This window comes from Thamnophis elegans, chromosome 1 (assembly GCF_009769535.1).
Source record: "Thamnophis elegans isolate rThaEle1 chromosome 1, rThaEle1.pri, whole genome shotgun sequence".
In the NCBI taxonomy this organism is placed as follows: domain Eukaryota; kingdom Metazoa; phylum Chordata; class Lepidosauria; order Squamata; family Colubridae; genus Thamnophis; species Thamnophis elegans.
Window position 1 is genome coordinate 149,198,419 of NC_045541.1, and position 17,141 is coordinate 149,215,559.

The following is a 17,141-nucleotide window of genomic DNA, read 5'->3' on the forward strand; positions in this document are numbered from 1 at the left end:
ACACAAGTGGGCAAGAGAGGTCTTTTTACTGGCTACAAGAACGAAACCACAATACATATTACATTTGCCTATTCTGCAAAGACTCGTGTGTTCCAGGATTTTTGAATGCTAGACTTTTCCCATCTGTCTTATAGAATAGAATGGAATGGAATAATAGAGTTGGAAGGGACCTTGGAGGTCTTTTAGTCCAACTGCTTAAAAGGGAATCCTATACCATTTCAGACAAATAGTTCTCAAATCCCTTCTTAAAAACTTCCAGTTTGAAGCATTTGCAACTTCTGGAGGCAAGTTCTGTCAGGAAATTTCTTCTTAATTTTAGGTTGCTTCTCTCCTTGATTAGTTTCCACCCATTCCTTCTTGTCCTACCCTCAGGTGCTTTGGAGAATAACTTGACTCCCTCTTCTTTGTGGCAGCCCATGAGTAATTGGATATAAATGTTCTAGAGTTGGGATATTTGGCCGGTCCCTTAATGGCTTTGAAAAGCACACATTTCTCTGTTTTTTTTTTTAAAAAAACCCGCTTCATTAGCTTGTGAATCACAATACAGGGAATCCTTGCTCAACGACTGTCCTGTTAGCCGCCATTTGAAGTTATCACAGCATTGAAAAAGTACCATATTTTTCGGAGTATAAGACGCACTGGAGTATAAGACGCACCAAGGTTTTGAAGAGGCATATTTTAAAAAAAGTTTTTGCACTCTGCAAACCTTCCCAAAACTGCCCGTTTTTCATGAAAACGGGCCCTTTCACTCATTTCTGTCTTCCCCAGCCCCCAGAATCTCTCTAAAAGCCTTCTACAGGCTCTGCACAGCCATTTTGGTGAAGGGGTGGGGTTTCGGGAAGCCAAAAATGCTGTAGTCAGTGTATAAGATGCACTCAGATTTTCAGCCTCTTTTTTGAGGGAAAAAGGTGCGTCTTATACTCTGAAAAATACAGTAAATTCAAGACCCATCCTTTTGTTTACAATCATTGCAGCATTCCCACAGTCACGTAATTGACATTTGAGTGTTTCACAGCCAGCTTTTGACAAGCAGAATTAGTAAAGAAGTTGACAGCAAAATTGCAAGTTGTGGTTATATAATTTCTTGTTTAATTAAATCCCATGATTTGCTTAACACTGTAGCGGAAATGAGGTCATAAATTGTTGCATTCATGTTTTGCCTCACTTAATGATCATCTTGCCTAGAGGCAGAATTGCCAATTACAATTGTCATTAAGCAAAGACTACCTGTAGCTTCATTCCTAAAGAGTAAACATGGTTAATTTTGCAGAAAAAAACATGCCCTTGATTTGCAATTTAGCTAAAAAAACATTTAAATGTTACAGAAGGTCAGAAATAATTAGCTCAAAATAGTCACTTGCCAAAGTACAATAATTTGGGGGTAAAGCCTGAGATAAATCACTTACATTTCTTCTATTTTTCTCTTGTCTGGATACTTGACACCCAAACTCTGCATTTAACTGAGTATTAACTGAATTCCTGTTAATTAACAGCGGTTTGAAAATCCAGGCTTGTTTCTGTGTGTGTGTTGTGTCAGAGGATGCTACAAACAAATCTTGCCCTTTTCAGATTGTAGAGGTTGGGCACTTCTGTGGATACAGAACAGATGAAAGAAGTATGGCGTTACTGCAAAATCTGTCTGTTGAGATCGGTCAGCTGGAGTTGACCTCTTTGCCTATTCGCCCTTATCCAGACTTGGTTTGTTTAGCACCTTTCACTGAATGGGAAAAAGAGACGTACTACCGTTGCCAAGTCCTGTATGTGTCTGGAGACAGTGCCGAGGTACTTCTTTTTCAAATCCTTGAGTATGTTCAAGTATAATCGTATGGAATATGTTTAAGTGCAGTGTTTCTCAATTTTGATGATTTTAAGATGGTTGGACTACAAATCCCAGAATTCTTCAGAGGAGAGCCAAGTTGTCTGGGGAATTCTGGAAGCCAAAGTCCATCCAATTTTCAACCAGAGTTGAAAAAATCTCTAGCATAACAGATGGCAACACCTGAATTTTTGTTTTTACTGGTTTCTGCTTACATTTTAAAAATACATTATGTACTGCTTGGAGTAAAAGCTGTTTTCCTTTACTCTCAGACCTCTTTTGGAAAGGAATAGAAGGCTGATTTTTTTTTTTTTAAAAAAATCCTACTTTGAATAGCAGGAGTCCACGTGTAGCTGTACAGTATTATCTTCCCATTTGAGATATGTTGAGCAATAAGTTATATTGTTTTGGCCAGCAGCAGTTGTGCTGCCTTGGAATGTATGTACTCCTAGTCACATAAAAATATTTGCTATTACTGTGTTTCTGGCATTTGCTGGCAGTAGCAGCAGAGGTGGTATTCAGCAGGTTCTGAACAGTTCTGGAGAACCGGTAGCGGAAATTTTGCATAATTCGGAGAACTGGTAAATACCACCTCTGACTGACCTCACCCCCATCTATTCTCTGCCTCCCGAGTCCCAGCTGATGGGGAAGAAATGGGGATTTTACAGTAACCTTGCCCTGGAGTGGAGAGGGAATGGAGATTTTACAGTATCCTTCCCCTGCCACGTGCACCAAGCCACGTCCAAGCCACGCCCACAAAACAGGTAGTAAACGTTTTTGAATCCCACCACTGACTAGCAGGGATATCCTTGAAGCATCCATGGGTATCCACAGATCAAATTGTTTTTCAGAGTTGTTTCTTTTGGGTGCTTTTGATTTGTTTTGGAGAAGTTTAAGTATAGCAGGGCCATGTTTCAATGAATGTTTGGAAAAAAATAGTCAATTACAATACTCTTTGGGAGAGATGATGGAAAAAGCTGACTGAAGCAACAATGGGAAATAGCATCCCGTTTTGAATGAAACATATCTCCACTTTCACAACATCTCTGCACTTTGTGCTAATCCACGTTTTGTTCAGTTTGGGTTTATGTAATGTGTTATATTTGTAATCCAGCTCACTGTCGCCTAGGATTGCACTCTTTTCTTCTCTAAGCCTTGGAAGAAGTTTCTTTTAATTGCTTTTTGTTGTACAGGTGTTCTATGTAGATTATGGCAATAGATCAAAAGTGGCTTTAGACCAGTTACGAGAGATTCCAGGCGACCTCCGAGAGCTTCCCTTTCAGGTAAACTTTTCTCTAGTTTTTAATGACTGACAGGACAGTATTCTGGGGAAAGTCAGAATATTTCATATTCTTGGAAAATATATATATATTTGTTTTAATATTTTTTGTTCAGGCTCTGGAATTCAAGGTGCGTAGAATACGTCCCTCTGCATGGTCTCTTGTTTGTGGAGAACAGTGGAGTTATGCTGCGAACCAAAGATTTGCTTCCTTGGTCAGTGGCCATGTTCTGACGGTGAAGATTTTCTCAATTGTCCATGGCATCTTGCATGTGGATGTGTTTCAAAGCTCTGGCATTGCGAACATGGTGAATATCTGCACCATACTTATTGAAGAAGGCTATGCAGAACCTGCAGATGACTCTTATGAATCAAAAGTAAGAGATTTTTCTCTTTATGTCATTTCTGTTAGGGAAACCATTTGAACTATAGTATGCATCTGTCTGCCTGTCCTACCACCCATCTCCTTCTTAGAGATGCTCTGGGTGGTTTCTTGAATTTGTGGATGGAAAAAACTAAGGAGTTGAGGATGGTTAGTGACACCCCTTAAACACTATTGTGCTTCTCTTTTGTGATTGTACACAGGAATGTATGCTATTTTGGGGCATGTTCCAATGCCCTTACAAAAGGACATTTAGAAAAGATGGATTTTATTGTGAGCTGAAATTGATTGGGAGATTTAACATTCTCATGATTTAAGTAGAGTGTAAAGTTACTAACACTACACAGCTCAACAGCATATAGTGAGGATAACTTTATTATATCAATTCAGCTTTTATTGCTCCCCACCCCCCACAATTCTGCCTTCCCCTCCCTTCCCTTCCCAGCTCTGTGCTAGGTTTTACATATGCAATGTGTAAAATTCTTCCATGCATCTAGTGAAAGGGACTGTGATCCATGAAACCTTAGACAATACACACCTTAGTTCCCTCTAAACATCTGTTGGTTTTTCCACCACCTAATAAATTTAGAAGACACAGGTAGAGTACCACAACTTCCATGCAATATATTATTTTTGTGAACTACATTATAAAACAAACGTCTTGAACTGACAATTTCTTCTCACAGCTCCTTTGGCAGACTAGAACCAGTTGAGCTTGCAGTTGTGGGTTCCCTTTCAATTATTTTCACTGATCTTCTTATTTGAGGAATACTGCCTATGACCTTGTGTTTGCCCTGCAAGAATTTTTTGTTCTCTATTCTTTGTATTCTACTTGTTGCTTGGACTTTGCTTCTCAAACTTTCCTTGGTGCAGTTGAGTCTTACAGTTTTCCTTATGTGTGAGAAAGAATTTCTCACTTGTCATGAGGAAGGGTGAAGATATGGAGTCTTCCACCAGAAGGATTAAAAGTAAGCTTGTTGAATCCTGTATTTGAAGTCAGAAGAAGTAGGAAATGGGCCACAGTGCTTTTTATCCATTGAAGAGAACGGGCTTTGGTAATGAGATGCTTATTGTGGGAGTCAGTGTGGTGTAATGGGTGGGGAGTGTGTTGCGATGTGACTGGAAAGTCTCAGGTTCATATTCATCCTTAGATAAACTTACAATGTAACTATGGGTTTCTCTCTCCCCCCACTCTCTCCCTCCCTCCCTCTCCCTCTCCCTCCCTCTTTCTCAGCCCACTTTACATCAAAGGAGATACTTGTAAAGCAAAATTAGAGGAGGGAGTGCTATAGATACGCACTATAGAAAAAGGCATGATATAAACTATTAAATAATAATATAAACTATTAAACAACAATATTGATAAAAAAATCAAGTATAGATAATGGACATTACAGTACCTGACTTGACAAAACCACAAAATATATAGACCTGCGAATAGAACAACTGTGGCAAAAGAAAGTAGAAATTGTAATAAGTGCCTTAGGTGTAATTCCAAAACATCTGGAGTACCACTGGAATGCCATTTGCATTGATAGAATCGCCATCATTCAGTTGCAAAAGCAGCTTTACTTGGAGCAGCTTAAAACAGGCGACATTGACCTATGTCAGCTCCTTGGGAAGGATGTGATTGGTGGATAAAAATGTCAAATCCAGTGTAAACTGACTGATTCACTGTTCAACCAACCATAATAATACAAATTTTTCTTCCTGCCTTCTCACTCACCTGTCAAAATCTTTCCCCCCAATCTCTTTAGCTAAATCATGAAACTCTCAAACAACTGTTTTCAAAGCCAGAAGAGAGTGAGAGGAATAAATCTGTATCCCTCCCGATGTGCTCAAGAGAAGAGAATGCCCTGACTGAAATACTGGAGAGTTGCTCTGCTAAGAGGATTAGTACCCCAAACTGCAAGGTAAATTTAAAGGGTATTAAAAGATCTTTGCCATTCCCCACCCCCATGTTAGCGGTGAGCATCTAATGATTCGCCTGAAGTATGAAATGCTGTTTTTTTCTGTTTCTATGAATAACAGTATTGCCTCATCATTCCATATTAAAACCAAAAGTTAATTTGTAATGCATTTGTGATGTTAATTTCTTGCTCATAGAGAATTAGACAATTTCTGGTTCAGAAAACGAACAAGACCAGGTCATAGGTGTAGGTGGGAGTTCACCTCTCTGGGATTTTATGGAAGAGGTTTCAAGAGCCTTCCTTCCTTCCTTCCTTCCTTCCTTCCTTCCTTCCTTCCTTCCTTCCTTCCTTCCTTCCTTCCTTCTTGTTTAATCTTACAATTTGTTGCAACAACCAACTTTACATTTTGAATTAAGAGACATTTGTTTCAAAATACCCTGATTGAGGTTAGTTGCAGTTTAGGTTTCACATGTTATTTAAATAATCCCTTTTTGGAAGTGACCAAAGAGAAGAGAAAATACATGTGTGCAAGATTTTTGTATCTTCAAAGAATGGCCAAGCATTATATTATTTATATTTTGTTTAAGTCAAGAGCTTTCTGCCTCCTTTTGGGCTGCATGCTAATCCTATAAACCACAGTTTACAATGCTAGTACAAGCTGTTTTGGTTCCTCTTCCGAGTTTTTTGTGGTGTATATGTTATCTAGGAAACCAAGACAAAAAATGAAAGATTGAATTTCACTTAATGTAGTAAAGACAACTCCCAAAATTAACAAACTGAAATGTTGCAGATGTCTTCTTAATCCCATTTTCTCTCTCTTTTCAAAAGGTCACACTACTTGGCCCCTTCAATGCCTACAACCTAAAATTCAGCAGTATGACCAGAATTTCCAGATTCAGGTAAGATGCAGTTCTACAGTGCTTTGAGGACAACTGGGTAAGATTATAAACTTCATGTTTTGCTTTTAGGCATCTCCAAGATATCTGGGGGACCATTGCAGAATACAGAACACTGCTTCAGATGGCCCTTTTATCCAGATGTTTGATTAAGAACTAAGGCTGAAAGCAGAACAAACTTTTTTTGTGTTTGTTTATTACCCTGTCCATTCATAACATTTTATGAAGGTTATGCAAACTGCAGATAACAGTATCTTCAATTCATTTCAGCACTCCCATTGTTCTAACCTTTCCTCTTTAGTTAACCAATAAGAAAATAGAATATAGAAAACCTACACATCCACCCCCCCGCCCCTTAGTAGTTCTTTGAATTCTTCCATCTGGAAGCACTCCTCCTTTTTATTTATTTTCTGCTTTCTGTCCTCTGCCGTTTATGTAATAGTTGTATGTAGAGAATTTTTAAATAGTGATAGCAGTATTTATTTTTAAACATTTGGGAAATTTTTAGTAAACTGACTGTCAACAAAATATTGCAGTTTTGGACTTTTAAAAGTTCTCATAATAATAAATCATGTTGAATTTCCCCCCATCCTTTAGAACAATCTTGGTAGAGAAGGAGAGCGTAAACTCTGTGGTTGTAGTTGATGCTCCTGAGAATGCATTTCAACAAATACTGGTTGCTGCTTCCATATCTGTAAATGCAACAGGTAAAAAAGTGCTTTGTCCAAGTATTTATGCTGACTGGGGAATTCTGGGAGTTGAAATCTATAGGTCTTAAAATTGCAAGTCTTAAAGTTGTCAAGGTTGGACACCCCAGGTTTATAGTAGGCAGTATAATCTTTCCTGCCTACACTATATTTCTAATCAAAGCTATAACTATTTGTATGACTTTTTTGTTTTGAAAGATCATAATACTTTGCTTTTTGTGGTGATAGGCTCAGTAATGATGCTAAAGGAAACTTCTCTCATGCCTCATATCCCGGGTCTCCCAGCATTACTGAGCATGCTGTTTGCTCCTGTGATAGACCTCAGGTATGTGAACATTTCTAAGGAGGAACTTGGGAATCACTGGGGAAAAAATGCTTCTACTCTCATTTTTCTTTGCATCCCCTGGAAATCTGCTTTCATTGGAGATGGGAGAGGGCAGTGTGGGGCTAGGAACGTGATGATGGAATAAGGAAGGTCTCAATTCATCCATCATTTTAACTGGAACCAGTTAAAAAAGCTTTCTGCAAATGGAAAGAATTCTTCCTTTTATGGAAATGATATAATGATGCAAACTCTTATGTCTGTATAGGACTGTTATAACATGTATCAGGCATAGGTGCTATATTTTCTTACACTTACTATTAATAATGTTGTTATTTCAGGGTTGATGAAAGCAGAACGAGATACACAGGTGTCCTATGTGGTTTGGGCTGGAACCAGTCTCTGGGAAGCCCAGTCCTCCAAGACCATGACATGGAACTTGCATTTGATGTGCAGATTGATGCAGATGACATAACACAGGTAAAATGTGCTTCAGCTTTTCAGATGTTATGCCAGCACATGATTGGAATGTCACATCTTAAGCTACTTCCTTGGTTTTCTTGGAATGAATCTGGCTTCTTCAGAATTGAGAAACTGTCTGGTTTCTGTGAAACAAGATTGCTTGGTTATAACCTATAGATAATTTTGCCTGTTCAATTGTAGGCATAGTATTATGTAACTGTTTTCTGAATCTTAGATCTGCAGCAGAATAAGGTAACAAAGCTGAAGAACTATAGCATCTCCGCCAAGTAGCTCCTAGATTTTGTTGGAGTTATAGAAACTACAAACAGTTTTATAAATGGGCCTCTGTTCTGAGGTAATCGGGTGAAGCTGATCCATTTCCGATTTATTATTCAGCTCCTAAAAATTAGGAGTTTGTAGTAAGTTTTTATTTGGGTTTCTTTTTTTGAGTTAAAAAAGGCTAGTAAAAATAATGATGACATAAGAAAACTTTCTGAATGTCTATGCTACTCTTGGAAAAGGAAAACAAATGTATTTGGTAATATGATAGGAAAATTCACTAATGAAATTGTGATGTTATTTAAATGGGCTGAAATGATTGCCATTTTTTTTTCTCTTCTATTTTGGGGACTTGTGGAGCTTAAGAGGCGGAATTATCCCTAATTTCAGCCTCCCTCTTTGGGGAAAAAATGAGTGATGGTATCAAGTTTCTGCCAGTCTTAAGATACCTGTTTGATTCTTAAAATTCCTAAATTTTTGACATATTTTTTTTAAAAGTTTCAAACATTTGACTTTACCCACTTAGATTACCAGGGCCTCACTAGAGAGTGCTGGATGCCAATTCTGGTCTTTCAAGCTGCTTTTTCTTGAGTTTTTGAATCAGGAAAGCAGCTCAGACTTAACAACTGTTTGGGGATGTCCACACTATGCATTTAAATCTGTTTAAAATTGATTGATTGTTCAGTTTTCCCTATGTATGCGCTAGCTTATAAAATACTACATTTTAAAACATTAACATTCATTCCCTGAAGGGGAAATAACAGTTTGCCTTCCAAATGTTTTAACAGCTTCCTTGGCAGATTGCCTGCATCTAATTGATGCCTGCCTTTATGTAAACAGGAACGTGGGTATATTCTTGAGCTCTATCCTAGGCTACTTGCAGATTACAAATTTCTAAAGACCTTTTAATGGCAAACCATTAAAAATATCAGTTAAGCGTAGTTTCATTTAATTGATGTATACCGTATAATATTGATGGGCAGTAAAGTCAGAAATAATCTGAATCATCAGAAGTGCAGAGAACTAGGTCTTGTGTCTGCAGTTGCAAAATTGAAAATTGCTATTAGTGGAAAAGTTTGGCGTTTGGAAATCATACAATATTTTGTAATTTAATCCCCAATCTGAAATGCCCAAAATACATTGGAACAATAGCTCACATAGTTCCAAGGGAGTATGATTATTTGCAGTTTAATGGACCATTTGTGAAGGCAAGTTGTTAGTATATTGCAAATTGTTGAAAGTAAGATTATTGTCAAACTCGATTTCATTGAGGGCCGCATCAGGGTTGTATTTGATCTTGGGAAGCTGGGATGGGTGAGGCCAGGGTGGGCGTGGCCAGCTTGATGTCATGTGTCAGAGGCGCCTGTGGTGCCTGAGTGCTCTGCCAGCAAAAAGGGCTCCCGAGCTCTGTTTTCGGCTCAGGCAGCCTCCTGCTACCCTCTGCCAGTGAAAACGGCACATGGGAGGGCCACATGCGGCCCTCGCGAACTCTGTGTTGGACCATGATGGCCTCCTGCAGTCCTCTGCCAGCAAAAATGGAGCGGGGGGAACTGCATGCGGCCCTCACGACCTCTACTTTTGTTGGCAGAGGCACCGCGGACCTTCGCTGTTTACAGGGCATCTCTGAGGACCAGATCTAAACACCCCATGAGCTGGATCTGGCCTTCGGGCTTTGAGTTTAATACCCCGATTTAGACAGATGCTGAATCTGTAATATGATGTCTTTAGGTTTTGGATTAGTATAATGTCCTACCTCAGGCACAAAACCAGCTGGGTGACCTTTCTCTCCGTCCTAGGAGAAAGAAGAAGAAACCACTTCTGAAAAACCTTACCAAGAAAACTGCAGGATTTCTCTAGGCGATCTCTGAGAATCTGATATGATTGAAGCGAAAGAAAGAAAAATAGCACAAATTAGGCCACATTAACTTTTTCAACAGGGATGGCTTTAAAAATCTTGATTAATTATTCTGTCTGAACCAGGCTCATGTGCTTTTTCTTTTTAAGGCGGTAACATGAGTTGATTAAATTGTATGGTCTTTCTCTTAAGAGGAATCTGGGACATTCCAAATGCCTCAGAATTCAGTTTCTATGATTTTTCCCCAGTCCAATTAATGATTTAATGGCTGGAGGTTAGCCAGAGAATCTGGATATCTCAAATTTTAATAGGCTGAAAGTTGAATCTAAATCTAATCAAGTAAATGCTTTTTGTTGGAAGCTAAAAAGTTTATTTTATTTTTTAAAACATAATTGCTGACTGCCACTGTTTTTGTTTTTAAAAAATCACTATCTTCATAGATAAACATTCTGAGGACATATATTAACAAATTAGCCTCTGATGAACCAAAAGGCCTGCTGCAGTTTGACCCTGAGAAAATTGCCCAATTGCAGAATACAGCTCGCGAAAAGCTTTTAAGGTAATGTTTTTCCCTTTACCTCTTCAATATTTTAAAGTTTGTTTCTATTCTTCATAATTGCCATGTGTGAACAAACAAATGTGGCTGTTTGTTTGTCTAATGTGCTATAATTATATTAATCCCTATTTGCTATAATTGGGCAGTCTCTAAACCCAGAGAAAAATGCACAAGGCTGCATCTTTGTATAATGTCTAAAGAAGGCTCCTTGGAAATTTAGCTTTTCCCCCTCATATTAGCCTTGAGCCAAAATACCCCGGCTCCACGTTTCATGTAGTAAATTGTACGGGAAGAGGCTACGGGCATTCACAGGAGAGATACATGATGAAATGAGTTCTGACATCATGATGCAAACTCTGCCTCTTTTGTGCCCCAGATGTCACATGGAAATGCATAAGGAGTACAGCTTGCATTGTGATGTTGTGACACATGCTTTGTCATTTTAACAAAATCTTGGCTTGCTGCAGATGACCCTGGAGGGGGCATTTCAGTAATTACAGTAGGAAGGACAATTTACTTGAGTCCTTCCAACTGGAAGCCAGAGTCTGTCAGCCTAAATCAAGCCTAGAGGAAGGCTGGTTAATAGGTCTCTCTCTCCCCCCCCCCCCCAAATCACCTTCACCTTTTCTCTAAGGAAGTGCTATCTATCTCTGCTGTCTTAAACTCCTGAGTGAAAAGTAAGTTTTGTATCGGAGAAATACAGAAGCCAGAAATGGAAGGAATGAAAGCAGTGATTGGTTTTGTTTTGTTTTTTGCTCTTTCTTTATATATTATCTCAATAAAGATGCCAATTTAAACCTGGGAAACTGTAGGGTGTAGTCCCATCAATGCATTTTAAAACCCTGTAGCTAGTTTTTCATCAAAATATGTGGAAAGATCTAATTACAGATCACCAATAATATAAAACAGGCTCAAGTGGACCTTTTCATATGCTGTATGGATAGTTCTCTGTTGTGACTCAGCAGCAGTCTTTTGTGAGTCTTTTCGGAATGCAAGATTAACGATGCAGCTGGGTCTCGTTAGTGGGGTTTTGGAAATAAAAGGACGGATGCTGCCATGCCCTAGTCGCAGGAGTCAACGTTCCTTGGTTCGTTCAACATTGATTGATCATCAGTCGTGGTTTATGTAAGATACACTTGGAAAAGTGCTTTGTTTTCTGTAACCCTGATTCAAGAAGATACACTTGGAGAAGTGCTTTGATTTCTGTAGCCCTGATTCGTAGAGACTTTGGAAGAAGTGCTTTGCTTTTGTTTTGTTCAACTTGTGTTGCCGTAAGAGAGATTTGTTTTGTATTCTGTTATCTGGTCAGAGACTGTATTTATGTTATTTTTGGGCTCACAGCCAGTCTGAGTCGAGAACTGATAAAGAGAGTTCCTTTTAAGTTTGCCTGCTTGCCGTTTGTTAACGAGCGGAGAAGGGGGGACAGAACAGTTCTCTACAGCAATTTTATTGAGCATCCAGATGATCTTGTCATTTTTTAGTATCAACCAGTGATTTATTTCTCCTAACACTCTTAGCTATAAGTGGACTGAATCAATTTAATTATGAAAGCCTATGTTGGTAGTGGAAATCTCCAATGATACGGAGCTTAAAAAACCCTATTGAGAAAGTTTTGAGGATAGAAGAGAAATAGCTACCTTCTAATAGGCAATTCTACTGTGTGTCATTTGGGGTGAAAGGGTTAGTTTTATAGACTTGAATTCGAAAAGAACAAACACACACTTGTTACAGTTGGAAGTGCTGGAATTTGGAAATGGATGGATGGAAAAATAAAGTGGAAGAAATTAAGTGCATGCGACTGTGTAAAAGAGCTGTGCTTATAATTTTATGTGTTGTGGCAGTGGAAAGAGGCTGAGATGAGTTGAAGAAGCATATTCTTCAACTCATAGACAATAGAGCCAAGGTGGCTCAGTGGTTAGGGTGCAGTACTGCAGTGGTTAGGGTGCAGTACTGCAGGCCACTTCAGCTGACTGTTATCTGCAGTTCAGCGGTTCTAATCTCACCGGCTCAAGGTTGACTCAGCCTTCCATCCTTCCGAGGTGGGTGAAATGAGGACCCAGACTGTGGGGGCGATATGCTGACTCTGTAAACCGCTTAGAGAGGGCTGAAAGCCCTATGAAGCGGTATATAAGTCTAACTGCTATTGCTATTGCTATATTCTGTCATTATCCGCTGGGATGTAATGTAAATTTTAAAAAATAAACGCAGAATACGAACACGTTGTATAGATTGTACGTCACTATGCCACAAACAATAAAGACAGAAGTGCAATGGGATAATATTAAGGTTCACATCTGGATACAACGTTCATTTGAGTTTCACTTGGTTTGTATGAAGTTATAGTTAGCTACAATGTAAGTAGCCCGTGATTTCTGATGCCTTAAAAAAAGACAAATCAGAAGTGCAAATCTCCCCAAAATAGAAAGACATTGAAAGAAAATAATTTCAGGTTTTATGATAGGAAGTGTGGAAATATTGTTGCCTTGTTCTCAGCACAATCTTTCTGATCAGGTAAGGATGCATATTTGTTGGATTCCTCTGTATGAAAAATACAAGCAATAACAGCATGCAAGAAAAAAAATTCTTACCTTTGCAATTCTGCAATTCTAGGAATAATGTTAAAACTATCTTTCAAGGAGAAATTGAATGGATGGTTTACTTTCCTTCCCAGTTTACCTGCTCTGTAGTTTTTTTTTTTTTAAATAGGATTAGAAAAAAATTAATAATGTGCCTGGATCCCAAAGTGCATTAAAAATAAAGAGGGGAATGACTTCATAAAATCATAGCCAAATCATATATCTGCATTTTAAGTTAATTGTATGTCTTATGTGTCTTCACTACTTAAGAGGAAGTTATGTATTTGAAAAACACATGTCTAGACAGAATGAATTAGAATACAAATACTGCTTTACTTTGCAGAGTTTAGAGAGGAAGGAGTTGGCAGAGAAAGAATCTGTAGCAATCGAGTTCCTGTACACAATAAGACATTCTAAAAATAGCCAGCATAGCTTTCCTTTCTATGGATGGATGAGTAGATAGATAGACAGAGGCACAAACAGTAAATATATTGTATATACATACATCCATCCATATTCATCATGGAGAAAACCTATGTGATCACTAAAAATCACTCCTGACTTGATGGCACATAATTATATGTATATACCTGGCTAGTGCAGAGTTTAAACACTGTGACTAAAATTATAATTTTAAAAATGTCTCTATCATCAGAATGTACTTAATAAATTCTTCCAGTTGGTATTTGAGCTGCTAGGATATGGAAGCAAGGAGAGAGAAGTACCTACCACCCTAGCTCAGGGGTCTCCAACGCCCGGTGTGCAGACTGCTACCAGTCTACAGCCTGTTGGGAACCGGGGCACGGAAGCAGTGTATGAGCATGCAAAGCTCCATTTGTGCAAAGTAGCCGGCATGTGCATGTGAAACCATTCTCTGCTCTCTGCCGGTCCATGGAGCCAGAAAGGTTGGGGACCCATGCCCTAGCTACTTTATTAACCTTAGATTGTGCGATAATTTGACTACCTTGTATAGATTTAGAAGTGGAGCTTCTGGATTTCGTTAAAGGCCATGTCCCTCCTATTCATACCTTTCAACGTCCCGTCCCCCCCCCCCCGCCTTTCTTATAAATGCTGAGAGTTACAACCCAATACATATGGAGACCACCCAATAGAAAAAGCTGATACAGGGGAAAGAAATCTCAATTGTTCTGAATCATAGATCACTTGATCGGCTCCAAGCATATGATATATATCTTGCATTAACCCTTTACAGGTAGTCCTCAACTTATGACCACAATTGAAGCCCAAAATTTACGTTGTTAAGTGAGAAATTTGTTGAATGAGTTTTAACCCATTTTACGAGTTTTATTGCCACATTTCTTAAGTGAATCACTGGAGTTGTTAAATTAGTAACACGGTTATTAAGTGAATCTGATTTCCCCATCGACTTTGCTTGTGAGAAGGTTGCAAAAGGTGATCCCGGACTATGGCAACTGTCATAAATGTGAGTCAATTGTCAAGCATACAAATGTAAATCACATGACCATGGGGATTCTGAAAAAATGGTCATAAGTCACTTATTTCAGCACCGTTGTAACTTTGAACAGTCACTAAGCAAACTGTTGTAAGTGAAGGACTACCTGTACTTTTTATTTTTTAGCGTTAGGTCCAAAAAAATACAGAATGATAAAATCTTAAGAGTTGGAAATGACCTTTTCGGTTTTGAAACCCAACGCTCTGTTTATTCCAGGAGCCCAAATCTAATTAATTAGATGGCTTGAGCACATCTAGTGAAGCATCACTCTCTGAATAATTATTTCCGCTGTTAAACTTCATTTATTGTTAAGATTTTTTTTTTAAAAAAGAAAAACCATTACTCAGAATCAGCTCTCTTATAACGTGAGTACTTTGTTCTGCACTCTGGAATGAGACCAAACAAGTCTTGACCTTCTGTGTGACATCCTTTCAGCATTTGAAGTGCTATTGTTTTCCTATTAATCTGCTCTCCATTGAAGGGATATTATTCATACGAATTTTTCTTTTATTTGCAATTCCTCTTTCAGCTTGATTTGCAAATCAAAACCTCGTGAAGCTGTTCCTCCCACGTGGTATAAGAAGTCATACGAATGGACCCAGGTAGATTTTGTTCCCAGTTTTAAATCTTGCTTTAATATATGAGCAAAACCTCTTTTAGCTTGAACTGCAAAGATGATGGGCTAAAAATAAAAAAGTTCTATCTGTTTCTACAAAAGATAAATATATGAAAGAAAAAAAAGGAACTGAAAATGAAAAATTGTTTAACTTTGTACCTGAAGACAACTTTTGGACTTTGGCTTGAAATTGAAAAAAATGAAGTTTTAATTTTGGGATTTGATAGCAATAGCACTTAGATTTATATACTGCTTCATAGTGCTTTACAGCCCTCTCTAAGTGGTTTACAGAGTCAGCATCTTTCCCCCAACTACCTGGGTCCTCATTTTACCCACCTCGGAAGGATGGAAGGCTGAGTCAACCTTGAGCCTAGTGAGATTCAAACTGCCAAATTCCAGGCAGCCTACAGTCAGCAGAAGTAGCCTGCAGTACTGCACTCTAACCACTGCGCCACTGTGGCTCTTGATAATTAGAACTGTTTATGATTCAGCAGGTTCTGACAGGTTCTGGAGAACTGGTAGCAGAAACTTTGAGTAGTTTGAAGAACCGGCAAATACCACCTCTTGCTGGTCCCAGAATGGGGAGGGAATGGGGATTTTGCAGTATCCTTCCCCTGGAGTGGGTGAGAAATGGAGATTTTGCAAGTATCCTTCTGCCATGCCCAGAGAACCTGTAGTAATTTTTTTGAATTTCATCACTGTTTATGACTATAGAAATACTATAGAAATAGTCCTTGACTCACAGCAGTTCATTTAGTGACCATTCAAAGTTACAATGGCACTGAAAACAGTGACTTATGACCATTGTTCAAGCTTACAACTGTTGCTACTTTCCCATGATCATGTGATCATAATCCAGATGCTCGGCAACTGAGCCGTATCTATAACGGATGCAGTATCTTGGGGTCATGTGATCACCTCTTGCAACCTTCTTACAAGCAAAGTCATTGGAGAAGACACATTCACTTAACAACCATATCACTAATTTAACAACTGTAGTGATTCACTTAACTGGGACAAGAAACCTAGTAAAATGGGGCAAAATTCACTTAACAAATGTCTCATTTAGCAACAAATGTTAGGCTCAATTGTGGTCATAAGTTGAGAAATACCTGTACTATTGAATTTTAAAGAAAAGGTTAATGTATTTTATATTTGTAACTGTATCTGAGAAAGTTAGAAGTTACTCAGTTTTCTTATTTTACTTGATATGGGCCAAAGGCTAATCAATAAAGACTTACTTTACTTGCATAAAAATGTGGTTTATTACTAACCTCTTTCTTAATTTCCCCCTTTTAGGTGAGATCATCACTTATTATTGATCAATCTGATCAACCAGCTGTAATCAGGAAAAATTCCTCTCTATTCCAGTTGCATAAGTTGGTGTTATTAAATGCCTAAATTCATGTTGGAAGACGTTCTGTTGTTAATGCCTTTATTTGGCCTTTATTTTGGAAAAAAAGTGTATTTAAGATTTAATAAGTTACCTGTTCTCATAAAAAGCCTTTATGAACGAAGTTAATTATTTAAAAATGTTAAAGTTTTTTTTTTTAAAAAAAGGGGTTTTTTTACCTTTAAAAAGATTCTGAAAAATTATATGTCCTGTTTTGGTGCTTGTTTTCAGTTATTCTGTGTTAAATTTCTAATATGCCTAAAAAATAAAATTATTGAACTTTAAAGCACTTTTTGCAAAGAGAGTTAAAAGAAAAGCAAGTGAGCATAAAAAATGTCTTCATTGTTTCAAACAATTATTTTTTACCGAAAAGGAAAATTGTTTATTTTCAATGTATTTTGAATACACCATATTGAATACACCATATTGAATACAATATGTATGTATTTATTTTCTACCCAGTCCTGAACGACTCTGCAATATATGGAAATATAATTACATACAAGGCTTACATGTACAAGATACATGTTCTCAGTCAAAACCCACTAAAAGCTGATACCTTACTGGTGCAACACAACTTTGTAGAGATTCTCAATCATACCATCATTTGGGACAACC

General features: G+C 38.1%; 1 protein-coding gene across 1 annotated transcript in view; it reads left to right on the plus strand.

Moving 5' to 3' along the window:
- TDRD9 (tudor domain containing 9) overlaps window positions 1-16,568 on the plus strand; it is a 57,094-nt gene extending 40,526 nt beyond the window's left edge. The window contains exons 24-34 of the mRNA XM_032235697.1: window positions 1,570-1,782; window positions 3,010-3,099; window positions 3,212-3,472; window positions 5,235-5,390; window positions 6,216-6,286; window positions 6,881-6,990; window positions 7,219-7,315; window positions 7,654-7,792; window positions 10,349-10,467; window positions 15,044-15,116; window positions 16,430-16,568. Of these exons, the coding sequence (XP_032091588.1) occupies window positions 1,570-1,782; window positions 3,010-3,099; window positions 3,212-3,472; window positions 5,235-5,390; window positions 6,216-6,286; window positions 6,881-6,990; window positions 7,219-7,315; window positions 7,654-7,792; window positions 10,349-10,467; window positions 15,044-15,116; window positions 16,430-16,531 (1,431 nt within the window). The 3' untranslated portion in view covers window positions 16,532-16,568. The remainder of the gene's footprint in view (window positions 1-1,569; window positions 1,783-3,009; window positions 3,100-3,211; window positions 3,473-5,234; window positions 5,391-6,215; window positions 6,287-6,880; window positions 6,991-7,218; window positions 7,316-7,653; window positions 7,793-10,348; window positions 10,468-15,043; window positions 15,117-16,429) is intronic.
- Window positions 16,569-17,141: the final 573 nt, after the last annotated feature.